Source organism: Haemaphysalis longicornis, unplaced genomic scaffold, assembly GCF_048455015.1.
Source record: "Haemaphysalis longicornis isolate Haplotype H1 unplaced genomic scaffold, Haemaphysalis longicornis Haplotype H1 scaffold_10, whole genome shotgun sequence".
NCBI classification, from domain to species: domain Eukaryota; kingdom Metazoa; phylum Arthropoda; class Arachnida; order Ixodida; family Ixodidae; genus Haemaphysalis; species Haemaphysalis longicornis.
The window spans coordinates 151931590-151958622 of record NW_027526204.1 but is presented as its reverse complement, the minus strand read 5'-3'; the positions used below and the strand labels follow the sequence as shown (position 1 = coordinate 151958622).

General features: G+C 48.0%; 1 protein-coding gene across 1 annotated transcript; it reads left to right on the top strand.

The window, feature by feature from the left end:
* On the top strand, positions 1-26943 carry Slim (scruin like at the midline). The gene is made up of 8 exons (XM_077691286.1): positions 1-140; positions 252-376; positions 638-722; positions 1123-1277; positions 4538-4674; positions 8811-8962; positions 16404-16451; positions 23428-26943. The coding sequence occupies exons 1-8, from the start codon at positions 86-88 to the stop codon at positions 23778-23780; spliced, it is 1110 nt and encodes a 369-aa protein (XP_077547412.1). The 5' UTR covers positions 1-85; the 3' UTR covers positions 23781-26943.
* Positions 26944-27033: the final 90 nt, after the last annotated feature.

The window sequence follows — 27033 nt, the reverse complement described above, 5'->3', positions numbered from 1 at the left end:
GTTTATATTTTGTTATAAAGGAGGCGCTGGTCCAGCTGATTGGTGTGTCGTGCAGTCACTTGAACAACCACATGGAGTGACCATAATGGCTGAGAGTTTCTGTTTCCGTCCGCTGGTTATCGAAGCTGTCGAGCCCAAAGGTACTATTTTCTGTCATTTTAAGCCCAGAGGCTATCATAAACATTGCTGTCATAATTGTGCTGGTACAAATGCGATGTTCGATCACGCCGATTCACGTGCGTGTATTGCAGGTCCTAGCGTGCCCAAACCTCGCAGCGGTCACAGAATAATAGCCAGCGGTGCTTGCATCTACGCATTCGGAGGTTACAACCCTGACAACGTGGGTGAAGATCCCAGCTGTGCTCTCTTCAAGGAGGTGAGACTACGCGGTGCTGAGCTTCAACCCTTTGCCTGCGGCACATTGTGCAAGTGACGCGCCGAGCGCCCACGTTTGGATCGCTGGGCCTTTCCGAGAAATCGTTCGTTTTTTTACTGAGCGGGCAACCCATATTTTCCAAAGGACCAACATCTCTTCATCAGGGAATGACGATGGCAGGCGCACATGTGCAAACGTCGCAGTGTTATTGTTTCGAAATGAGCAGGCCGAAAGAAACGCTTTGTTCTGGTTCGCTCGCAGTTATGGAAATTCAACGTCTACACAAAGCGATGGGTCAACCTGACAATGACGGGCGAGATGCCGACGGAGCTCGCCTCGCACGCCGGTGAGTGATTTCAGTTGTCGCGTGTGGTTTCAGTAGCGGCACGTGTACTCGGGCTCATTTTTTGCGTGGCAGTGGTTCTGAAAAACGCGTACATAGGAAATGCGGCACGAACTCCTCATGTCTTGCACATGACGGCACCACCACCCTTTCAGATGCATCGCTGGTAGCCTTCTCAGTGCTGCAGGAGATAAGAGCGGCACACAAGACCACAGCCTTCAACCGCACACGCAATGCACTAACATGACAGCTACAGTGACACCGGTGCAAGCGATCAATATTTGAATATGTTCTTATAGACAAGGCAAGAATCTGTAGTGACAGTGTTCCAATTTCACGCACTGTTGTTTGACTTGCGACAGATCTCCTGAGCGTGGTCCCTCCTTTCCTTTCACGCATTCAGCCCTGCTCCACCGTGACAGGATGCTGGTGTACGGGGGCACGGGTGTTCCCTTTGGGGAGCGCATCTCCAACCGGCTGTACGCACTCAACCTGCACACCCTGCACTGGGACCTGGTGCCAACCACTGGGGACCCTCCCTACGAGCAGTACGGCCAGGTACGTCCCAAGCCCTCTCTCCTTCCCTGGTTGGCAGAGGGACCACTCTGGCATCACGAGTTTGCATGCAACAGCAATGCTGTGCTGCTGCTTACTACTCTCGAGTCTCCATGTGGAGCGGAAGCCATGGGCAGTGGACAGGGATGTAGTGCCCCCATGCTTTGTATGCCTCATAGTGGCATGGCATATACACAGCTTTCACGTGACACCACCGCAGCCCTTTTGGAGTACTGCTCTCCGCTTTCCCAGTGCTGCTCGAGATAACAGCAGCAGATAAGTGCACAGCCTCCCATTGTGCAACCAGTGCTGCAACATGGCAGCTGGCTATGTGTATGCTACTTGCACATTAACGGCTGCCTTATTCCTTATAGGTTTTGCCCTGGGGTGAAATTCTCGTGTTTTGTCCCTTTCAAAAGTGTCTCTTTTGAGCGAGCCCTGATTGGCTAAAAGCAAACAACCGGATGTGACGTAATGCAAGTGCAGCGGACCTACTGCATTTGACCGCGGCTTCGAACAAGCGCTTTGAATTTTAAACAGACGGTTTTGGAAGTTCAGTCATAAATGCGCCGGTCATTGCCTTGTTGTTGGCTTGCTGGAGGAACAGGCGGTCGAGAAGTAATGTAGACGCTTTCGATATGCCCGCAGAAGCATTCCGGCAGGAGTTCTGTCTCTAGGAGAGGACCGTGCGGTGGCTGTGCGACGAGCTGCGGACCGAACTTGGTCGGCGGCCGCGCAGGCCCATTGTCGAGGAGCGAGTGATATGCGCCCTTCGTTTCCTCGCTACCTGTTGCTTTCAGTCAGTGGTCGATAATGAAGAAACGATATCGCTGTCGCAGCCCTCCGTGAGCCTGTGTATCTACGCCGCCGTGATTACACAGTGAATTAAACGATCGCCTGCGAGCAAGCTAACGGTCATCAGGTGCAGTAAAATAAACGATCGTCTGCGAGCTTGATAGCTGTCAAGCAGACAACCAAAATTACACAAGCACTCGACATGACATTTATAACCCTTTATTGGTACTTTACGCATACACATGCCAGCCTAACGTTCGTAGATATCACCTGCAAAAGGTACGTCGTTGAGAAATGAAAATACCCCACCCCCCCTCGCTTACACATTTTTTCACTTGTAGAGCACCACGAAAATGTCAACGACGTAATGCACCATTCCAGGTTCTTGCAAAAGCCTGCGTCGGCATGCCGCAAGTGCGTCGATGCCAAAATACGTAACTGGACGGTTATTTTGATGCACGGGCATTGTCACCGACCTCAAAATGGAGTCCAACTGTGAAAAACTGAGTAGCCGCAGCATTGATTACACTTTACTGTCACAAGGAAACAGCTGACTGCAGCTGCCATCTTTGTATGTTCCTGTCCTTGCGGTGAAAACTTTCAACCTCGTAACAAAAAAAATTTCATCGCGTTTAGTTTTTAGAAATACGTTCAAATAAACACATAAAAGATAGTCTGATGCGGTTTTAGCTCTTAAAATGCATTTGCAAGAATAGTTACGGTATTTGAATCAAAGGCCCACTTCTTAACCGGAAGTACGTCACGGTGAAAGGGACGCAAAAGGGACGTTTTAAAAAGGGGCAGTTACGAGAATACCGCCCCTGGTATCTGCTGTAAGGACCATGTGTCAGGGCAAGCAGGTTGGATCAACTGAGGTAGCAGTTTCACTTTGTTAAGTGTGACATCAAGCAGCCACTCCAGGCTGGTCTAGTGAAACAGTTAAAACTGTGGAGGAAGGACAAGTAGCATTTTTTTATTTGCCCCACAAAATTGTGTTTGGCCAGTATACATGCACCTTTCTTGTTCTGAAGACAGCATTTTCTGCCGTTTTTTTACACATATGACTAACTTGTGATAGATCAACAAAGTACAAGCGGCCACCAAATAAAGCAGACCGGACAGGGTGCCGGGGAAGAATTATCGGTGCGACACCTTCTGGCCCAGTGCCTGCTGTCAAGATAGCTGAGTTTGCACGTGGGTCCTTCGCCATTCGATGCATACCAAGCTTCCATATTTAGGTTTCAGCGCTTGGTTACCCTCGAAAGGAGGGCCCGGTGGCGCCTTATGCGGCAGGGCGAGTGAGAGGCACGATTAGTGGCAGCGTGTGCCATGCACGGGAGTTGTAGTCCCGTGCAGCTCTGTGATATGTTTGTCACGTGTGTTCTTTAATCCACAAGCATTCTTTGCCGATATTGAGGGTTCCACAGGCACCGGCTGTGTAACGCCCTGCACTTGAACAAAGTTCGTAGTTTTTGAAGTTAAAGCATTTAATCGTAATTTATATTAGTGCAAATAGAGATTTCCCAAGGTGATGGTCGAAGGAAATTTTTAAAAACCACGAAAGGCAAGAAATTAACATAATGAGAAATAATAAAAATGAGCTAACGAAAACAAGAACATCTCATATGCTGCAATCACAAGACGGAGAAAAAATTAAAGAGTGCCAAAAAAACAAACTTAAACAGGAATGCTAGATATTAGCTCTCTTTTCCATCACGCACAGATTTGTCACTGGATTTCTGCAATGCCAATCTATGGAAGAGCCAACAAAATGATATCCGAGCTCCTGACACACACCTTATCTCGAAGCTGAACCCGAATCATTGCACAGCTTCCGCACTGCCAGCCGCGACAGAGAATTGTCCCATTTGCTCAGTGTACTGCACAGAGTGGTGTCAAGAGAAACGAGGCCCCGCCTTGCATGTGCCTGCCTATGGGAGGACCCTCATGTGCACTTCGCTACCTGAACATCAGGCGCTGGACTGGAAGGTGTCGTGCCGATAGTTTTTCCCCCCTGACCTATCGAACAAATACGGATTGAGTTGTTCGTTGGGGAAAGTGTGGGAGAAACAAGAAAGGAAAGTGCAGCAGCAGGCAGAGATTTGTCTCGCCTGAGGGTGGGCTCAGGAACACCCTTCACAGCCAATGTTGCCCATTGCTTATCCCACTCACTTGGGGCTGAATGCGGGACGGTTCACCCTGGCATGTCCAGCCGTGCTGCTCCACCCGCAAGCACTGATCGCGGTACCAGAGGTACAGGGGGAGTGATCGAATACCCCTCCACACAGACTCAATTCAGTCCGACCTGAACTAGCTAGCGGGCTGGCCTCAGCCTTGAGTTGCTAAGCCTGTGTAGCACATGGAAGAAGCAGAGCCTTCATGCAGCACAGAGCTTGCTTTGGCCCAAGTGCTGCCATCACGTGCCTAGCCAGTGGGTCCTGAGAGGCTGTTCCGCTTTGTGGGTGCAGGCCATTTGCTGCCTGGGAGGCTTCCTCTACGTCTTCGGGGGCACGACGGGCTTCGAGTACTCCATGGATGTCCACCGGCTAAGCCTGCAGGACCTCTCCTGGAAGCGGGTGCTCTGCGACTCGGAACCCACACGCAGGTACTCCCACCTGGCACGTGGGGAACAACTTGCTTCCCATGGCTGGCTTTTGTTGTCTTAGTTTTTTGTTATCTCTGTTGGGGTCTTCCAAGGAAAGATCCCTGTTGTCCTTTAATTTCATTTTTGAGCTTCGCTGGCAGACTCGTTTGTCTTTGTTTTCTGGCAGTGGCAATGAGCTATAGCCCTGAAAGAGTTTCAGCTGGACAGTGTTTAAAGGAGCCACGAAGAGAAAATGCAAGTTTGGTTCATTCAAAAGATTGCCTCGTTAGAATCATGCTGACACCCTTTTTAACCCTTTGAGGGTCGAATTTTTTTGAAAAAAACTTTCCCTTGTGGTCAAATTAGTTTATTGCGGATTTGGAATGTACAAAATGTCTAAAAACTAGATTAAATGGTAAAAAATTCTCAGGAACAGTATTTTGGGGTCAGCATTACTTAGAACTTGAAAATGTTCAATAGTATTTCACAGTGTGGTATTCCTTGAAACACGGGTCTACGCACAGTGCCTTATCGCAGTCTGCATGCATAAAGCGCGTTTCCGAAAATGAGCTGTCTTCTTCCGAAGAAAGACTGTCTTCCGATTCAGACTCGGTGAAAGGAGCAAACTCAGAGTCAGAAGAGTCATCGCGGTCGGTGTCATCAGAACGGGCAGTTCATTGGGCCATATCACCGCTTTGCCGTGCATCTGGAGAACTCGAAGGCAACTCAGTAAACGAGGAGAGCGAGAGTAACTCGTGCGCGCCGGCGATAAACAAGCTAATAGCAGTGCCAATATAGATAGAAATCAACTTCCGCCACCCCTGCAACGGAGTCTCCGAGTAGGTTACTTCAGTTCCAAGCAAGGACGGCAAGAATACCTAGTGAGTGTGGGTAATAAACAAGATAAGAGCAGCGCCAATATAGATCGAAATCAACTTCCGCCGCCCCTGATAGCGAGCGCCGATCAAGTTTCGTGCGCCTCCGATGCGATCACGTGGCGAAACTGAAACCACGACACACGTTGACACGTACAGACGCCGTAACGTGCCGCAGCCAGAGAGTTCTGTTTTTCACCGCAAGGAGGTAGCACAATCAAATTTCAAACACTTCTTGTAAGTCCCAGGAGGTGGCAGCACTTCCCAGGGAGCATGCATCGTTAATATGGCGCGAAATTTCAAACGGATGCTCGAAATCGTACCCGTACGGCAAAGACCTTGCGGGACGGAAAACCGCCGCAGTACACGTACGGCAAAAACCCTCAAAGGGTTAACATAAACTTTGCTCAAACAAGCTGTATAATTAGGAAAAAAGGGAATGGTCATGCAACCCACTAGCTCATTTTCCACAACAGAACCTATGATGTCATACCAGCCAGCTCTGCGATTGGCGGAGGCTGGAAAAAGAAAGGCAAATTAAGCGCAACTTATAAGCTTACCGAACGAACTATTTGTGCTTCAAATTAGTTCACATTTGGTAAGAATGGTGGGACAAACAGTGGAAGTTACGAAAGCACACGCAAACATAGAAGTACCGACGCGTACTGGTGTTGGTACCGCGCGCACTATGCTTCGTTTAGATGCACAGCACTACAGGGCTTTGGGGTTGTATCAGAAGACACTGGCCGATTCACGCAAGCGACGATGTCTTACGTGACCCTATTTGTCAAGCGAGCACCATGTTTCTCAAAACGATTGTCTCCATGAAAAAAACAAGCCAGGTTTAAATACATTCACAAAAAAACCAAAAGAAGAAAACAGCTTGCCACGGTGTGGTGGCGCCATCTAGGTCGACTAACAGTAAGCAAGTCTCCGCTCCCACGGCCATACGCGACTCGGGAGGAGGAGAGTCGAGTCTGGCCGTGCCGCTCCACACCAAGTTTAGCTGAAAGACCTGCTCTTATTATGTCATTGCCAACATCATTCAAACACACGTTTTGGTGCGAGGATCAAAATTTTAGCTCAAATTGATTAATTTCCCAGTGAATAAAGCATCTTTTGCTTCCGGACGAGTGCAGGGGGCACTATAGAACAAGAAATCTTTTGAATAAAACAAACGTATTTTGTCTTCATGACTCCTTTAAAAAGATTCTGCTCGAAACATCACTGCTTCTCCCATGGGGAGCCTGTCACTTAGAATGCCTTGATGTGTCACGAGGTATAATGAGAAGGTCTCCGCAATTTAAATATCCTCCCAGGAAAGAGGGTCCTTCAGTGTGTAAGCTTCCATATGCCACCTCCAGTGCACCTAATAGAATGTACACAGAGAAGAATGTGTTCTCGCCTGATGCAACGAAGATGTGGTAAGCACAGATTGTTGCAATGTACAGTCCGCGTTTTTTGTGCTTTGGAAATATCAGTGAGCACAAAGAACATGGATTCATGGTACGTGTTTGTAATTGCTTTCAGGCGTTCTTTATTTTTACTCATATTTTTGTACTCTCCACTTTGCCAGCCCAGCTGGAGAGGGAACCACGCAAACGTAAATGGAGGATGCCAAAAGCACTCTTCTTCTGCATAGCCCACCCACACACAGCCTAGCTAGAGGGCAGAAACAGGTGCTCTGGCGGTGCTGACTTAGCTATCACATACTTGCGCATTTTTCATATCTTGCGGCCCCTGTGGTGCACGTCTTCCGTTCCCATCACTTGCCGTCTATGTCCTGCCGCAAATAACCTCTGCCTCTTTCACCCCCGTCTTCTATATCGGTGCAGCTAGGCAGGGTAAAACAGCGGGGTCCCACACAGTACATCTGACTCTTCGTGGGTGAGGGTGGATGTGAATGCTTGCACGGCCAAGCATTCGGTGGGCCAGAGCGGCACCCTTGCATGGGATCATTCTACCGGGAATGTAATGCCATTGCCTTAGCGCATACTGGTGTGTTCATGTCACACTCCTTCATCGTGAACGAGCAGTCATTATAACTACGGCTGCTATAAGTGGACTTGGCTGTATGTTGCGCAATTTTTTATTTTATTTTATTTTTTGGCCAGCTTCAGTGTTCAGTGCTTCTTCATGATACCTGGCGCCCTTCCGTAATTTTAACTAATGCTCTGGTTGGTTGGAGGAAACTGTGGTCGATGAACCTATGTCACCAGAGTTTTCCAAAAATGGGCATTTGTTCTCGATGTTCATGCTAGCTATCTATGCAAAGTTGCCTTCAATTTAAGCTATGGAGTTGTTGCTAGCACAGGCAAAGTAAGTGCCATTTCTCGCTCTGCCGCACGCATGCGAAACAGACCTGGGTTGCTTGACTGAATTACAGGTAAACCTGGATATAATGTTGACAAAAATACAATTTTTAGTTGCATGCAGGTTTCTAGTTGAGGCTCGAGTGAATGGAGCAGAAATGAAACCAAAACGCTACACATCAGCGACGGTGAACTCGCCCTTCATGGATTTATTTCACAATGAGAAACTGCGTAATTTACGCCTGCTGCTTTCCCACGAGTTTAGTCACTACATGGCCCTCTAAAGAAGCAAGGTCCCCGTAATAACAAACGTAACTTATATATCACTTATGTCTTTTGAAACTTTTTGGTGCTTTAACGTGTTTCAAGAACTAAGCTTTGCTGGAACGGTGCCTTTTCACGAACTTGGTGCTCTTTCCCATGCTCAAAATTATTGAGAGTGTGCAAGCTTGGATACTGTACCGGGTGGCAACATTCCTCTTTCTCGCGGACTTGTCTTCAAAAGATGAAGCTTCTCGTTTTCTGGCAGCAGTACTCATCACCGACACATTGACAACACAGATAGCAGTGGAGATGCACGACTACACACTTACAGGCAGGCCTAGCACCTAACTGACACCGTACTCACTCGTGGAAACGCACGGTAGTTTGCGGTGCGGGCTCAGTTCGCTAAACCAGTGCATTTCTCCATCCGATTTTTCATAAAAGGCTCAAGAAACAATGACTCATCAGCATAGCCAGTTCATTACATCAAGGGTAACTGTCGCAACACCTTTGTTATATAGAGGTCACAAACACGTGGGCTTCAATGGGGCTGGCATTGGGGAATAGAAAAACTTGGTTAAATCCAGGAATTTGTTACCGGGTTTAACTGTACTTATTTTTGAACACACTGCAGGGGGGTGGACTGTTGGCAGTGTGACGTTGCAGGTGTCCTGTGCTTGAGCTTTCCGTCAAACCAACTGTTCAGGTACCGCCACGAGCTGGGTGTTTACGGCAGCCTCATCATCGTTCTGGGGGGTGGCACAGCCCTGAACAGCCTGCCGCTGCGCAAGCTGCCGGCCTTCAACACGGCCGCCCAGCAGTGGGAGTTCCTCTTCACCAAGCCAGACCCCCGACATGGTGAGACTCGCATGCTGCACGTGGATGCCGCACACTTCAGTGCAAGGGGCCGATCATAACCTTGACAAAAACGTTGTTAAAGCAGCTGAATAGGCCGACCAGCTCAAAAAGACAGGAACTAACTGAGCAGTTCATTACTACAGAGCAGGTCAAGGAGCCACCCTTGACATCTAAGTGAAATTTCTATTACATTGTTGCTGTAGCAGCGCAACGTACAGCACTTAACTGCTTATAATGGTGAACAAAGTTTTGTGGCTCAATAAATGGAAGGGGAAAAAGTGTTCCTCACAGAGCAAGCTCAGTTTGTAGACACTTGAGCTTCACCCGTTGTTGCTCTTACACAGATACCGTCAAACCCTGCGATAACGAAATCCCACAAGTACGAAATTGTCATGGCAGCGAAATATTTTTGGATCCCCGGTGAACATTCATTGAAGCCCATGTATTTTATATCTCGAGGCAAGAAAATGTTTGTGGAGAGTGATCCCGCATTAACAAAATTCATTGCAAGTCCGGTCAGAATTTTAGCTACCAATTTGAGGCTAACAGTGTGCGAAAGTGTACTGAAAGTGCGTAAATGGCCACAGCACTTTTTCATGGCTGCTGCCGTGTTTGTTTATAAAAAAGACTGCACAGCAGGCAGCTATGGAGGCAGCCTTGCATCGACACTACCAGGGGGCGACACATGATGACTCGCAGCACGGCTTCGCCTTGAGCTGCTCTAGCCGGTTACAAATGGACAGCGCCAATGTGTTCATTGTGTGTGTGGCAGTCGGCACGGTTGCTTGCTATAATATGCCTCTGCCAGCCCAGAAGCGGAAGTTTTTGTCACTGCTTGATAAGGCGGCCGTCATTGCCAAAGTCAGTTGCCCAATCAGAGAAAGGAATGATAGTGCTGACATGTTTGGAACCGCCTGCAGCTCGCTCTACCATTTTGAAAAGCAAGGACGCCACTCTTTAAAGCGTACGTGCCCAAAACATTGACGGCTGCAGCCTTTTTGGACGTTAACAAAGCAGTGCTCACTTAGATTGTGAATTGCATTGGAACAACAAGGTGCCACTCTCTGGCGAAGTTTGTCAACAGAAGAAGTGCTTCCATGCTCGGTGCTGAGGATCAAGGAGAAAAACGTGCAGAGAAGGCAAACCCACGGGATGGTTTGGATGCGTTTGACAAAATTCGCTCGTTCTTAGGCACATACTACGACTAGCAATGAACCACTTCTTCTAGTGTGAGAGCTGCTCTGTGAAGTTGCTACAAGGTAAGGTTCGCAAAGTTATATATAACCTACTTTCAGGAAGAAGTTTTCAATTTGCAGGCGATTTTCCTGTTGGTTATGATTCGTTCTCACGGCATGTAATTTCCGCGAAAGTAAACTTTTTTGCTTTCCTCGACGGTTTCATTATTGGGGGGTTCGACTGTAGTAGTTATAGGAGCACATCACGTCAGCTGGGCCACGTAAGTTCCAACCAAGACACTGTCCATATTTTTTAAGGGGGGACGCGGCTTTCAACTTCGGAAAAATGACCAAAACATCGTTTTTTTGAAACCCACATATTCGGCTTCTATGTTTCCTATTCTATGCATCTGCAAAGTTTTTAGGCTGAAAAGCGTCGCAAAGTGGCATAAAAAAATACTTTTGTCAGGCGCGGTGACAAACTATCGGCGCAAAAGGGCGAAAAAACGGCAATTTTCGGAGCGCTCTATCTCCGCACCGGTGCCACCGGGCGCGGCCATTTTGATATGGTTAGATCGGCCGAGCGATCGTCTTTCCGGTTCTGCTCGTCTCTTTTATCTTCGTTCATTCACGAACGCACAAACGGCAGAAAAGAAACGACGCACAAACGAAGCTAGAAATAGATGCTGAAGCGCTATTGGTCCTCGGTCGGGGCGCGGAACACCGACCCTCCTGATTGGATGTCACGGGCGCAATGCAAGATGGCGGCCGCCTGAGCTGCGTAGCGAGCGGTTTGAGTTCATTTTCGCCGCTTCGCTCGGCCGAGTTTCTGTTCAATCTATGGCATTCAACACGGACGTTATCGCGGTGGGAATGCCGGAGATAACGAGCCAGATTACGGGAAGTTGTGTGGCTCGAAAGGAGGAGGTCATCGAACGCTTCGTGGTGCGCGTGACTCTACCGTCGCCAGACCCCGGAGGGTGACGCGGTGTGCGCGCTTGCAATAGCGGTTCGTGAAGTGAACTTTTGGTCGGGTTTGCGATGTTTACACGCTTAGTTATTGCTGTGTTTTGACTGTGGGCTCGCTAGCCTTGAGAAAAAAACGGTCGACGCGTCAAACGCTGCGGCGCGCACGGCATAGCCGACGCGCATTGGGGCAGCACATGACTGGGCAACCGGTTACGATTGAACGCCAGTAGTTGTAATTAATGCCTGCGTCGTTAGATTTGATCTTAAAAGCGACCTGACCAGCCATATCAGCTGTAATCAAAGTTCGATATGTCGCGGTAAGCGTGCGCTAAGATGCGCGCGAGCCATATCGCCTTTCTTGCGCAACGTTTCCCGTGCACTTGTAATTTTCATGCAAACAGGTTTGAGTTAGTAATATAGGAATAAAAATATGTTCTCTGCATTAAAAATGTACGTTTGTCGCAGCATTTAACAGTGATTTTTTAGTGAAATTATTGATTCCATTGCGCAGGGCATACTGGCTTTGCTGCGAGAAATATTGGATGCCTTGAATGTCAAAAGTAGTAAAAAAATATGCTCTTATTGAAGTTGGGAGTTATGCAGAATACTCTACCAAGCTTCAAAGTAGCTCATTTTCATCCTTGTGGTATGCAAACTTTTGGCAATGAACACCTGCACGTATGAGTACTAAGTTGCTGTGCCAGGCAAGATGATAAAACATAAAAAAAAGCCAAAAATGTTCAAATTTAAGTAAAAAAAATGCTTAACTTGTTGCCATGGTGACAACACTGCAAAAGGAGGCTGTTCAGTGCGATACAGCCAACCAGCTAATCTACTTTGCATTGAAAGCCCATTGAAACCCATCTCCCCCTTCATTTGATCTGCAAAGTGGGGTATGTACTCTTCACAGAGGAGCTGAAAATGATATTTTCTGGAAAGAGAAAGGCTGTGAAAGGCACTCCAATTTCAAGGCAAGGCATTCCAGAAGCCCCATGTTCAAAAGGACATGAAAGGCTACAACCGTGACGACTTTTGATAAGTGAAACCTATGTTGCAACTTTGGAAGCCGTTTTCTCAAAACAGTTTTTTTTGTCACCTGTGTCGCTTGTACCAGGGATTTCTTTGTGACCGCTGGGTCTATTTTGATTCCGTTTCTTGCATTACATTCCTTGATGAACAGTTCAGGTCGTGACACTCTTGGTTTTCCAGATTTGTTTTTTGTGATTTTTTTATTCACATAATCGTTCACAGTCAACATGCCTATTGCACATTAACCTCTAAAAAAATGAAAACTAAAAAACATTGTGTTGTAAAAAAAAAATTCTAAAACTGTCACGACCTCGTCCATTCATTTGGGAATGCAAAGCACTTCGAACAAATTTTCTATCATGTTTTATAAGCCGCTCAAGCTCGGTACAAGCGGAACAGAAAGAAAATTTAATACATAAAAAAGTTTTCAGAATATTAGCTTGAAATTTTTATGGTGTTATCACGGGAGCATTTCCAGTTGCTGTGCCAATTTTCATCAAAATCCACAAAGAAATAAAAAAGTTGATTTTGAAAGCCACGTCCCCCCTTAAAGGGGCGATGGAAGACAAAGTGAAAGTTTGGTTCATTCAAAAGATTGCCTCATTAGAATAACACTGACACCACATTTAATGAAACTTAACTGGAATAAGCTGTGTAATGAGAAAGCAGCATGGGATTCATCAGCTGCTTTTCTGCACTGAACTCGTAACATGTTTGGACAGCTTGTTGCGATTGGCTGGGGCCGACAAAATCCAATGCAAATTAATCCGGGACGAAAAGCTTGCAGAACGGTCCCTTTGCACCTAAATCTAGCGCATAATCTTCTTAGAGCAGTTAGAATGGTGGGGTAAACAATGAAAGTTACGGACGAACACGTAAACACCGAAGCAGTTGGTGCGGCACTTTGCCGGCTGACGCTGCCTAATGCAGCTGTCGGATGCGTTGAGCTTGCCTGACACAACACTGGCCAACTGACATCAGTGGCACAGCCACGTGTGTGACCTTGTTTGTTGAGCATACCCAAATTATCACAGATGGTTACTATGAACCATAGCAAAAGTAAGCCAAGTACAAATCTGGTCCCAAACAGAACGTGTTCGGACAGCGGTTTGGAGTGCTATCGTCGCGCCATCTATGAAACCACATGGTAAACAAGGCAACAAAAAGACGTTTTGCCATCCGCAGCGTCCTTATCAACATACTAACGTTTGTTGTAGGCTTCTTGCCTCAATACATCATTGCTAACGTCGTGAAACACAAAATGTATTGCGAGAATTAAAATTTTGGCTTAAAATGTTTAATTTCTCAGTGAATAAAGCATCGTTTGCTGCCAGTAGGGGCACTATGAAACACAAAATCTTTCGAATGAAACAAACTTGTATTTTGTCTTCGTGGCCTCTCTAAGAATTGTGTGTGAGTGCTGCTGGGGAGCCTGCAGCTGTCGCAAAGGTGGAGGTGACAGGGACGATGAATGCCGTACGAGGACATTTCTGACCGTTGTGGAGATCAGTTTCCGGTCGCTTAGAGGGGCCATGCAGACAAAACACAAGCTTGGTTCATTGGAAAGATTGCCTCATAACAATCATATTGACACTACTTTTAACGTAAACTTCGCTCAAGTAAGCTGCATAATTAGAAGGAAAAAAATGGCCATGCGACTCACTAGCTCATTTCCCACACTTGAACATGTGACGCCATAAGCACAGCTGCGCGATTGGCTGAGGCCGGCAATAGCGAACGCCAGTTAGGCAGGGCTTATAACCTTTCCGAACGAGCTATTTGCGCTTAAATTTAAGGCGGATTCTTGTTATAGCAGTAAGAATGGTGGTGTAAACAGCAGTAGTTAGGAAAGTACATGTAAAGATAAAAGGATCGATGCGTATTGCTGTTGGTACTGCACGCACTATGCTTGTTTTAGCTGCACAGCACTGCGGCGCTTTGGGGTTGTCTCAGACGACACTAGGCCGATTTGCGTAAGCGACGGTGTCTTACGGGACCATATTTCTAGTGAACACCATGTTTCATGAAATGATTATTTTTTACCTGAACAAAAACAAGCCAGGTCAAAAACAAAGCAAAAGGCAGAAAATGGCCTGCCGTGGTGTGGTGGCGCCATCTAGGCTGAGTAATGGTAAACAAGGCTCTGCAGCAGCTTGGAGACCTGTTCTTGTGATGTCATTGCAGACGTCATGAAAGCACGTGATTTGGCAGGAGAATCAAAATTTTAACCTAAATTGATTAATTTCTCAGTGAATAAAGCATTGTTTGCTTCTGGGCAAGTGCTGGGGGCACTATAGAACAGGAAATCTTGCGAATAAAACAAACTTGTATCTTGTCTGCATGGCCCCCTGAAACATGGTTTGAGGGAATGTACGCAGACCTCTTGTGCTGGCAGCCTGCTCTGCAGCTCCAATCAGGCTGGTGGGGAAAACATTGGCGCAGCTCGCTGTATAGTGGCGCAAGGCTGGAGAAACCGCAGAGCTGGCGGCCCCTCTCTCTCTGTCCGGCTGTTGTGCCTCGCGTGGATGTCCCAACTCGCCGCTGAAGGTTCTCTGTGACTGGCAGACCCGGCTTTGCTTCTCTCCCAGAGTGGACCGCGTGAGCGCACGCTACGAACCCAAAGAAAATGCTGCGCACCTGGAATGCAATGATAGCTCAATTGGATAGACGCCGGTTTCACAACGCGAGGGACCCAGGTTCGATTCCGACCAGAGGAGGCTTTTTTTTTTTTTTTCTTTCCAATTTCCGTACCCCTTGGGCCTTTGGGGTGGTCCAGTGGTTAGGTTGCCGGTTTCACACGTTCAATTCCCGGGACCTCCCTAACCGCATTTTCTTCTTGAGGCGTGCACTCCCAACAGCTGCTCGTGGGCTGGCCACTTTCCCTCGCAGTGCAAGGTCTAAACAGCTCTGTTCAATGCTATCGGGTCACAAGCACAAGGCACCTTCGAGTGCCTCCTCACCAGAAAAAAGTAGTGGCGAGACCGAGGCATGGCCCATAGAGGTGGTGCAGGATGGGTGCGAACTAGGAGGAGCAAGACCCAGCTTGCAGCAAAGGTGCTTGAGCTGTAGCTGCTGCCTCACTCGTGCATAGCCACACTTTCATGTGCTGTCGCTCGGGGGTGCAAAAGGGGGGGGGGGGGGGGTGCTATATACAAGTAAGGTTTACAGCTAGAGATTGCACCTTATGAAGGAAGGAAGGGGCAGTGCTTATCAAGAAGGTACTGCCCGCACTGGGGAAGGAAGAGGGCGGGGCTAATGATGCCCTGCCATGCAGGGTCTAGAGTGCACTCAAGGATCCTTTATGGGGCACAGTATGTATCCTACGACTAATGACACATTACGAACACTCTATGTAACTATCCATCGCCACTTTTGTGCTGGTTACTGTGAGTTGAGCTCGGTGCGTCAGCATGCTCTTAAAGCTGCTGTGGCCCACTTCAAGTTTCCGAGACTTTCATTGCTTGCGGCAATAGCCCCTTGGAGCAAAAGGAGCATTTGCTCGATGTGTGTGGGGGGGAATGACGCAGATATTGCTGGCGTGGACGGCACTGCTTGTTGGTAACCTCAGCAAGGCCTTGCATTTGCAGACCCCAGCAGCCCACAGACTTTTCACTGACATTGAGCCCCTGATCCGCCGATCATTTACCATGCTGTCCAGCATATTTCGCAACTTGAAGTTTGAGACCCAAGTGTTGGGCTGTCTGTACTTTCCTGTTACTCCCACTTGTTTGTGTTTGAGAGCCGGCAGCTTACCACACAATGCGGCACATACAACTCAGCAGACTCTGCACCCAGTGCACACAACAGGGAACAAAGACAGCCAAATGGTGCTGTTAAAAGTGGAAGACAGGAGTGGCACCAGCGTCATGTCGCACTACAGTAGAGTGGGGATAGTGTGCAGCGAATGGCAAAAACTAGCTGGCACCACTTGTAGCACTTCGCGGTACTATGCCTGTGGTGATGAACAAAACTCTAGGTTTAGGTGCCTTATTTCTGCCTTTAAGTTTTCTTAAATTTCCAAAGTGCGGGTGTAGATGACTTATGAGGGCAGCTTATACGTGAGTATATATGGCGTGCCTCCCACAAATTTCAGGCGCTTACGTGTGTGAGGTACCCAAGCATTCTTTGCATGCAGTCTGTGTGTTCTGATTCTGATCAGTTGTAACTGTAGTCCTAATTTGTGGCGCTTCCTAACACGTAGAACTGTTTGTGGCTGGATTTTGTGGGTGACATTGTGTCTCCTGAGCCTGGCCTCTCTGTGCTCTCAGGCTTCCCTTCGAGACGGAGGTGCCACAGCTGCGTGCAGCACCAGGACTGTGAGTCACCGTGTTTTTCTCTCTCTGCTGTGCATGTGAGTTGCCATGTTTTGAAGGGACATTAATTGCCTTACTGTTTCCCCACTTTTTGAACCCCTTAAAACAAAAATCTTCAGTATTCATGGAGGCCTTGCACTTGCAGGAGAACAGTTGACTTTTGCTACAGAAGGATTCATGTGCCATGTTCAGTGGGTTAGGTTATACCTGCCATCAGATATGCAACGCACCCACAGCTCCGTTATGCATCTCCCACAAAGCGTGCAATCAGTTGAGCATGTCAACAGTAAGATTAGGAATAGCACTTACGCAGTTTGCAATGAGATGGAATCCATCCCTTGTCAGCCTGTATTTTCTTATTTCAACAGTATTTTACTGGTCCTGTACTGCTAAAGCTCTTTTTCGTGCCCACAACAAAATGTTTGATGTGTATTAATGGGAGGGAACCTTGTGCTGTAGAAGCGGGAATGAAAATTTCATTTTTCAGTGAGCTACTTCTCACTTACTACACACCTTCATAGCGTTGTCCTTCTGCACTGTGCTACGGATATCCATAAGCAACAGCCCACCATTCTTCCTCCCCATGATGTGCGTGGTCTCTGTGCCAACAGAGGGTGCTGGCAGTCTCGGAAAGACAGGAGCTGTCTTTTAGTGTATCGCCAAGTTCTCAGGGGGCATCATGTATTTACAGATAGACGCGGTAAAGTCGTCCCCTGGTGGTGTTGAGGGCATAGTACAACATAAACAGGGGTGAGACAGCTGCGCATATTGCGCAGTTTTGATACAAAGTTGTTTTCCTGTGCCAGGCTGCTCCGAAAGCTTGAAAATTGAAAAACTTGCGCCAAACTTGCTTACTGACGGCATAGTTTTCCAGCACCCCCCAAAGGTTATGCTGTTTGTAAAGGTTTAATTGATTGATAATTCAATAAAAAACCCGCATAAAATTGGCCTCGATAAATTTTTTTGAAAGTCACAATGTCGGGTTGACATATGATATTTTGTGAGTTTTTAAAGTTGTCCCATCAGAAAACATTGCAAAGTCCGGTAGAAAAAATGCTTATGTGTACTGAGGCGACAAACTACTTGTGTAAGTTGATGAAAAAACGTAAATTTTCGGAGCGCCGTATCTCCGTAACGACATTACTGGGTGCCGCCATCTTGGTGTGGTGAAGATAGGAAAACATGGCCCCCGGGCGAAGCAGTTGCTCGTGGGTCAGGCAGAGTGCTCTTTGCCAATTTCTACCATAGTTTTGGTTATGGATGTGGCTGGGTTTACATTTAGTCATTTGATCTGTTGCGGGAAGTTGCGCGATTTGAAAGACAGGATTTCATAAAAACAACGTGGTGCCCGCGAATTCGCCGTGTTTCGGGCTTGGGTGTGAAGCACAGTGCGTGCTTGAAGTGAAATTTCGAATTCATTGCGGTGTTATAAAATGCCAAGTTATTGCTGCCTTTGACCGCGAGCTTGCGAGCAGCGGGAATGGGATAATGTAGAAGTGGCGGTGCAGGCGACATTGCCTCAAAATGTTCAAGCAGTGTCCAATAGCGGGACGGGCTATTATTTCACGCTAGTAATAATAGTTCATCTATCTGAAGTGAAATTTCATGCCAAGAGGGAGGTGGCTAAACACACCAATGTTACTCACATTACAATCATAGATCGTAGTGAACGTGCACCTCGGAGATTTAAATGAAAGGCTGGTGGGGTGTGACGATTGTCACCTCGCTTCGGGCAAATTTTGCCGTGGCTCTACACTTGTGCACAAAGCCCAGTCTTTGATAACAAAAACAATACTTTCGGCATTCACATGATAATAAAAATGCCTTACAATTGCTTAGTTTTTCAATTCAACCATCTCAACAGTGCTCCACGCTATCTAGGCATAGAGCCTTTAAATTTAAAAATGGTTTGAAAAAAGCTAGTGCAGTTCGTACCTTGTGATACTCTGGTAGAAAAAACTTTATTGAAAGGCTGTTTAACTGTTATGTACCTTCAAAACCGATTAAGAAGTGCAATTTTCCCCCCTGAGTTTCCAAAAATTGTATTTTTTAGGCTCCTAAGGTGACATAATAAATGTTGTTCTTCTGGGTAGCATTTCGGCTGGCGTACCCGCAAATTTTCCCGCCATTTTTTCGAGGGCTACCATGGTTGCCAGACCAGGACTGCCCTCTTTTGATTAGCTCGCATTATCCGTAAAGGCCGCGGATCTGTCAGCCCGCTCTGGTTACAAACCCCTGCGTGCTCGCCGCGCAGGCTCGGGCTCGAGCCCGGGGTTTTTTTTTTTTTCGCTTCGTCCCCACGGGAGGTACTACAAACGTATGGGGCCCGTAAAGGCAGTCCGTAAAGGGGAGGGCAGTCCTGGTCTGGCAACCATGGGGACGAAGCGAAAAAAAAAACAGACTCGAGCCCGAGCCCACGGCGCGAGCGAGCAGGGTTTTGTAACCAGAGCGGGCTGACAGATCCGCGGCCTTTACGGGCCCCATACGTTTGTAATACCTCCCGTGGGGACGAAGCGAAAAAAAAAAACCCCGGGCTCGAGCCCGAGCCCGCGCGGCGAGCACGCAGGGGTTTGTAACCAGAGCGGGCTGACAGATCCGCGGCCTTTACGGATAATGCGAGCTAATCAAAAGAGGGCAGTCCTGGTCTGGCAACCATGGTAGCCCTCGAAAAAATGGCGGGAAAATTTGCGGGTACGCCAGCCGAAATGCTACCTTCTTCTGCTCCAAAATCAAGATTTCACTACTCCAAAAACTGCTCCCAAATCTGATTCAGCTGTTTCACCCCTGCATAAATAGAAGGAAATCTGTCACTGCACTGGCGTGCCATTGTGGTAGCCAGTGTAGCAGTTGGATAGTGTTTTGTTTTTACTTGTCCTGGCTTGTGACATGGCTTGCTGTGGCTCATGATTGACATTCTTCTGTTTTCTTGCACCCTTTGTGTGTGTGGCTCACTAGCGGTATGCCATTTTCGATGCGCTGCTTTGGGTTTTAAGGAGAGTACTTACTTGCTTTTTTGTGGGAAATGTGCTGTTGTTTCCAGGCTCGTATTTAGTTGCAAAAACTGGGGCGGTATTCTCGAGTTTTGTCCCTTTTGCGTCCCTTTCAAAAGTGTCCCTTTTGGCGAGCCCTGATTGGCTAAAAGCAAACAACCGGAAGTGACGCAACGCAAGCGCAACAAACCCACTACCAACGCCCACTGCTGAACCAGAAATACGTCACGATGAAAGGGACTCAAAAGGGACGTTTTCAAAAGGGACAATTACGAGAATACCGCCCCTGGTCAGAGCACTGTGGAAAAGGTAAGCCTAATGACGGAGCATGGTCATTTTAAAGCCGACGTTTTAATGAGGAAAACAGAAAAGCACTGGAAGAAGTAACAGGCACAGGGTTCATGCGGGTCCTTGAAATCTTTGAAAACCCTTGAATTCAGAAGTAGCATTTTCAAGGTTCTGAGGGAGCAGCGCAAACTAGACAGGACAAAGGGTAGGACACAACACAAGCGCTTACTAACAACTCTACCTACCTGTCCTACTAACTGTCCTACTACCTGTCCTACAACTCTACCTACCTCTACCTACCTGTCCTACTAACAACCCTACCTACCTGTCCTACCCTTTGTCCTGTCTAGTTTGCGCTGCTCCCTCAGAATGAATGTATACCAACTGGCCCAGTTCTCGACCTTGTTGCATTTTCAAGGGCCTTGAAAGTCCTTGAATTTTTACAGGTCCTTGAAAACCCTTGATTTTGGAGCGAAATTAAGAAGACGACCACTCTGCGTACGAAGACATGCATTCCTACTCTGTAAATTTCCGCCACGTTTTTACGAGAAAACCTTGCGTTTCAATTCTTAAACAGAATACTTTTAGCAGATAATTTTAAACGCCTGGCCGGGCTGAAATCAGTTTCGGTTTTTAAGGGCCTGGCCGCGCTGATATCAGTTTCGGTTTCAGAGGGTCTAGCCGGATCCTTATCCAATCCATCCCTTCGTGTTTCTTTAGGGAGTTGCGTGGTTGCGTTGTTCTCTCTCATAGCTCGAACGTTCGGCGTGGTTTGTGCGGCGTGTAACGTGTGCTGTCGAAATTACTGCACGCAGTAACTGTGAGTTAAGACAATACCTGGTAAATCCAAGTTTCAATGCTCGTGGCTGAACGACAGTTTTGCATTGGACCGAGTGAGTCCACATCGGGTGAAATGCAAGCCTTGCGCGAAAAATGTTTGACATCGCTGCTATGGGAGAGTCGGAGCTGAAAAGTCACGCGAAAAGCTCCAATCATGACGGGAACGTGAAGGCAGCAGTGAGTAGCACGATGAGGAACGTTTTGGTGCCCTCGCAAAGTGAGCAGTCCGTGGAACCAACGCCTTCACCGTGAAGCGGGCGAAATGGCACTGCGGTGCACCGGTAGCAGGGCGCAAAGTGCCCAGCAAAACGATGAGGGGCAGCGCGGGTCGCTTTGCGCCCTGCTGCCGGTGCACCGCAGTGCCATTTCGCCCGCTTTCTCGCCCCTCAAAGCGACAGCCCCAACCCTGGAACACATTCACTTGCATGGCGCTGCCCCGTCGTTTCAAAGCGACGGCCCGCCGTTTTAAAGAATTGGGCCCGCTAATGTACTTTTACTGGGTAAACATATTAAAAGGTTTCTCACTTTACCCAGTAAAAGTACATTAGCGGGCCCAATGCTTTAAAACGGCGGGCCGTCGCTTTGAAACGACGGGGCAGCGCCATGCAAGTGCATGTGTTCCAGGGCTGGGGCTGTCGCTTTGAGGGGCGAGAAAGCGGGCGAAATGGCACTGCGGTGCACCGGCAGCAGGGCGCAAAGAAACCTCTTAATATGTTTTCTTGTGCAATAAATAATACATCTTGATGCATTGAAACTTGTGTTTTGTGGAAGTAAGGCCCTCAACATGGTCCTTGAAAATAGGCTGACTGGGCCTTGACAGTCCTTGAAAACCCTTGAATTTTTATCTTTGATACCAGCATGAACCCTGCAGGCAGAAAGAAACAAGGGCAAAACTCTGCTTCCTTGTTTTTTGTTTGTATTGCATGAAGGTTTTAAAAAAAACTTCTGCCGAAGAAGCCTTGTGTTAGCTGTTCTGCAACCATAGGCAACTTTTGAGCTTGTTTACGAGCTATGCCAAGTAAAGACAGAACAACCCCTGTGATGCATGATGTCGCGCTCATTGAAGTGTGGCACACCAGACCCTAGTGCCAGATTCCCCTTGAGGGCCCTGTAACCATGAAACTTCATGGCTCGGGGGAAAAGTAAGAGTGGATAGGTCGGCAAACTCATACGGGCACTGCGGAGCAGTGAGTGTGCAATGAAGCCTTGTTTTGGGGGCTGGTATGCTTACAGGGTTAACCAGTAACCAGGTGCGTGCGGTGGCCGATTTATGTTATCTTTGGAAAAAATAGGACGACGAAGTGCAGCCATTGTGCAAAATTCTGGGGCATGTGTTCTTATGGAAACGGTGCAATAATATGTGTGGTCATGATTTGTGACATTGGAAGCAGCCGTTGGGAAAAGTAAGCTATGACGCTTTCATGGTGTTCGCATATGCGGAGCCATGTGCTGAAAAGGTGTGGGTTGTGCGGTTTTCAAATAAACAACCACTTCATTTTCTTCCCCATTGTGCTCAAGGGGGGTGATGTACAAAAGGTTGTTTTTGGGGAGAGACCTTCTATGCAGCATTTGTTATGGGTAAGTGACAGAGGGCAGGAAATACTGCTCTGTTGCTGAAATTTTATTGCAGCGGTGTTTGTGTTTGTGCAGTTTAATGGTGTATTGCTCCTTAGTGACCTCTTCCAGGGGGTCCTTTGTAATGCTTTTTTTGTTACACATCTTACGTTGCTTTTCATAAAGATAATGTGAAGAACTTGGACAAGTGACTCGCAACAATTGTGGTAATGTTATAGTTTTAACTGTAAACTCCTGCATAGCGCACAAGATGAACACTTATCAAGTTACCACTGAGCTCGCCTAAGTCGCTACTGTCCTGCGTTTTAGTATTAAGTCATAGCCATTCCCAGGATATCTTCCAAGGAAGCACAGACCAAGTTAACGTTCGCATGAAAGGTATCGTACGAGTCTGGTTGTAGGTCGAGATTTTTTATCCAAAAGTCTGCCGAAAAGTCACGCCTCAACCTATATACCGCCCAGTGGCATAATATTATTTGTCATCTGGCAACCAGGCAGCCCATAGAGCCCATCCAAACTGCAAAGGTGCCATGGCGCCATCGCCACCAACATCAATCGGATACGCTGCCTTCATTTTCTGTTGCTTCTCCCGCTGTTAGTGAGCGTGTGCGTGATCAAATTACTCGCTCAAGATGTGTTCAGGTACTTGGTGCCAGTTAAGCGCAGAAGCCCAAGCCAACATCGATGCGCCCGACCACCGCCAGTTCAGTGTCCCCGAAGAGAGTTCCCACTACTCACGTAAGCTAAAGGGGCAGCTCTCAATATGCAATGCTGGGAAGACCTCAAGGAAGTACAAGGTGGCGACTTCTCTCTGCAAGCATTGTGCAGCGTCTCTACGAAATGGATGGGCAGTGACTACCCCAAGACGCCTGACCACCTGCTCTCACCGGCAGAGGCCGGCTCGTGACGTTCACCACATGGGTGTTCCATGCTTTCGTGATGGCATGGTCTTGTGAGTGTTTCAGAAGTGACCCACAAGCGATTCCCTGGACTGCGCAGAGGACGAATTGCTGAGTGGGAGGCAGCTAGGCAGAAACAGTGGTCCAACAAAACATCAGGCGGTTCTAATGAGTAACCTTAGACAAAACATGCGCTTATAGCTTCAATACAGTGATGTTGTGCACCTAACTTTTTTCCCCATTTTTTGGCCGCAAGGTAAGCGGGTCTACCTATATTCCAGCTCAGCCTGTATTCCGACTCGTGTGGTAAATGTAGTCTGATGTTTCCAAAAGGGGCAACAGCAGTGAGAAGTTTATAAACCTGTGCCCCTTCAACCCCCCCTGCAGCCTTGTTTGTGGTGGGCGGCCACAACAACGTGCACGTGCTCAACGACGTGTGGCGGCTGGAGCTGCCGACGATGAAGTGGCACCGGCTGGCAGCCTCCCTGCCCAGCCCCGTGTACTTCCACTCGGCGGCCGTCACCGAGGGCGGCCAGATGTTTGTCTTTGGCGGCGTGACGGCCGAGGACGGCTCGTCGCGCTGCAACAGCCTCTGGTCTATGTGGCTCGCCGTGCCCAGCCTGCTTGAACTGTCGTGGCTGGCAATGCTGCATGCGGCCCCCTGGCTGGCACTGCTGCCCGCCGAGCGGCTCAGGGCCAGCGGCGTGCCCCGCTCCATCCTGGACAAGCTGTGCCGGTGAGCCGGACCACGGGCTGCGCACAATGTACCTAAACGTCGCCCGCTCCCTGCGCGTGACGCACCCGCTCATCGACATTGTTGGCGTTGAGAGCCAACCAGCAAGGTGGTTGTTAGATACTCTGGTTGTTAAATTATAGCCGTCAGCGTGGGTTCATCCTGCCAGCAGCAGATGACTTGGCAGGGACTTCTGCGAGCTGTCGACGCCTTTGCACACTTTGCAGCGGTGCCAGTGCTTCTCCGCAAAGTGCTGGCGGGCACCAAGTGCGGTCCTCTCCGCAGCGTGGCCTGTGCCAGAATGCCTGCAAGACTCCTAGCGGAACACTGAACTTGTGCGACCGAAGGAAGGCTGCGCATGTGAGACTCAGTCGGTTGGTTGCCTGTAAGAAAGGAAAAAATTCTTGCCACTTCACTCCTGGCGGTGAGAAAGCACATGGGTTGCCTTTAGACGTGCGTTGTTGTGGGATATGTACTCGTTCAGCCACCCACTCTGAGAAGCGCTGTGCTTGAGCGAGGACTCTCTCTAGCCACCAGGTGCTAATATTGAGACGTATGCAGTCCTTAGTGAGTTTAAGACTCTAATATGGGACTCAAGGTGGCTCTGTGGCCTCCCACCTGGGGCAAGGGGCCTTAATGTTGCAGTTTTTTGTGGGCAGCTGCAGAAATGTTTTCTCTAAATTTTGTTTTCGTTCAATCTGATTTTCATGCAGGAAAATCTCAACCTATGGTTTATTTTAAATCAGTGTTATGCCAAACACTGCACTCCGTGTCGGCTCTTCTAAATGCGAAATTAATGGCTGAATTACGTTTGTGTCGAAACTTGCCTTGCTTGTCCCTCTCTTTTCTTCGTTCCTTTTTTGATGGCCAAGACCAGGGTAACAGCAATGTTTGCGTGCAGAGGGTGCCTGTCTTCATGCTTTCTCCTGCCTTACATTAATGGTGTCCACTAGGAGAGTTCTTAGCACATTGGAGCTACATATGCCAAAACTCCTTTCGCTAGTGGTAAGAAAAGGGGTAGTGAGAAATGCTGCAAAATGAGATTTCTCAGCGTGTGTTAAAAAAGGCATCTGCCTGCCATAACTTGTAGAACTGCCTGTGAATGATGGGAAATCATGGGTAGTGTTTTGTTGCTGTAAAAATGGATGAAGACGTAAAGAAGGCAGTTCACTGTTGGCTACACAATGTACGTACATTTACATTGCTCTGTGTTATTAAGGCGGCATTCAGCAACTCCCCAGTCTTTATTCCTTCAAAGCAACTCTGGGTGCCCTGTTGTTTCAGACTGGATGCAAGGTGTGCTTGTGGACAGTTGTCACTGTTCTTGCGTTTTTCACTGTGCTGTTCTCAGCAGCCTGAATGCACTGTTTGCTGCAGCTGTGATAGGCTGATTGGATGGGCAGGGGAAAACATGAGGTATTAACAGCAGCATCTGAAGGGTGTGTTTGCCACCTCCGTCCATCAGCCACACAAGGTCTGGCAATTTCTCGTGGAGGACAGCTCCATTTATCTCAGCAGTGTGTAAAGCACAGGGCTGTTGTGTCGGTGCTTGAATGGGCCTTAAGGTTGTTCTCAAAGCAGTGGCGGGGAGTGGGAAGTTTATGGAGAAAAAAAATGTGGGGGAAGCGAATGCACTCGGCTGACACTGTTGCTGGGAGTCACTCCAAAGGCCTTTGTCCTGCTGCAAGCATTCAGTGGCTGGTGAGAGTGATAAAAATCAGGTGCAATACAAGGACCGTTCACAACTTGGCTTACAGGCCACGTGTACACTGGTTGTTGCTGCTCGGATCTGAAAGTTTGCATCGACATTTGATGTAGTTGCAGAAATAAATAGGGTATGGCATAATGTTAGCTCACTCTACAGTGTTAAGATCTGAAAAGGAGATACTTTGCTGGCTATAAGTAAGGGTAGTAATGATTACAGAAACCTAGATGGCAATATTTTTGTGTCAGAAATTTTTAGATGCGACACATCTCTTTCACTCGCCTTGTCCCTCCGGCGTAGTCCGCATCCCTCCCCCATTCTCGTCGCCGCGCCAGCTGCGCGCTAGCGCCGCTCTCACCGCAGCGCCATCTGCGTGTTAGCGCTCGCCGGCGCTCGCTCCGGCGCTGTGCCAGCTGTGCGGGGTAGCGCGCAGCTTGTGCTCGGTTAACACATGCGCATGCGCTGCTATGCGCTGCTCTCTCTCATTCCGCTGCATATAAACGCGGTAACTGCGCCGCTCCGCTCAGTTGTTCCGCCGCCGCTCCGCCGATGACATCCTCCGATGACCACCGATGATTTGAATGGAGACTAACAGGCCTGCTATCGCGATGGTCGGCGCAACCGTAAAAAATTTACACCATCTTCCTGCGAGGGGAACCATGGGGTAGATGCGACGCATCGGGGGTGAACATGCTGCGTAAAATATGGACACACAACAACAATGGACACGCTAACATAACGGAAACGCAACGGAAACCCCTGATGCGTCACATCTACCCCACGGTTCCCCTCGCGGGAAGATGGTGTAAATTTTTCCTGTGCAGCTCAACATAACTGCGAAAGTGTTGTGTACTTTATGGACACCATTATTTCCAGCTACAATAGGGGAAAATTGTGACCATGGCTTGTGGAAATGGAAGCTATGGACTGAGCGTCTGTCCTAAGTTTTAATTGTCAGTCGACTATGTGGTTCAGCTTTTCGTCTTCTTTAAGAGAAGTTCTTTTTAGGAGTGCAAACCAGAAACAAGCCACAATATGAAACACTGGGAACATAAGGGACTGGGGAAGCAGCTGATTAATTTGACAAGGGCCACACACCAGCTGACGTTTCAGTTAAAGCTGTTATTAAAGCACTTATATCCTTCTATCTGTGATTAAGCCAGGTTTATGAGCTTAGTCTTAAAATATGCTAAATGGCCTGGATTTGCATAGCTGTGTCTGCATAAGTTGCCAGCTGCAGTGTACTTGGTACTTGTCAGGAGGGTGAATTTGCAGTCTGCATTCTTGAACTTGTGATTTTGATTCCGCATGTACTCAGATTGTTCTGTTTTCAGCGCATTTTTATTGTCCTTGTCGGGAAGTCAGTCATCTCACAAACTTTGCTTTAACGGAGACAACCTTATCTTGAAAGTTATATAATTCTGACCATGGATTCAACGCAAAAATAAACCCTTGCCCTCTCTTTTCCTGCGTGCACTGTTACAGTTGCAAACCCAGTGTGCTCATTGAAGCTTGGGACTCAAACCATCACAGAAAAGCCAAAATGTGCCAAAGT

Bases quoted from the DNA above. Each gene is read 5' to 3' on its own strand.
- Slim (XM_077691286.1), top strand. From the start codon at position 86: ATGGCTGAGAGTTTCTGTTTCCGTCCGCTGGTTATCGAAGCTGTCGAG. The intron at 377-637 runs GTGAGACTACGC...GTTCGCTCGCAG, and splicing joins GCTGTGCTCTCTTCAAGGAG to TTATGGAAATTCAACGTCTA. The intron at 1,278-4,537 runs GTACGTCCCAAG...TTGTGGGTGCAG, and splicing joins CCTACGAGCAGTACGGCCAG to GCCATTTGCTGCCTGGGAGG.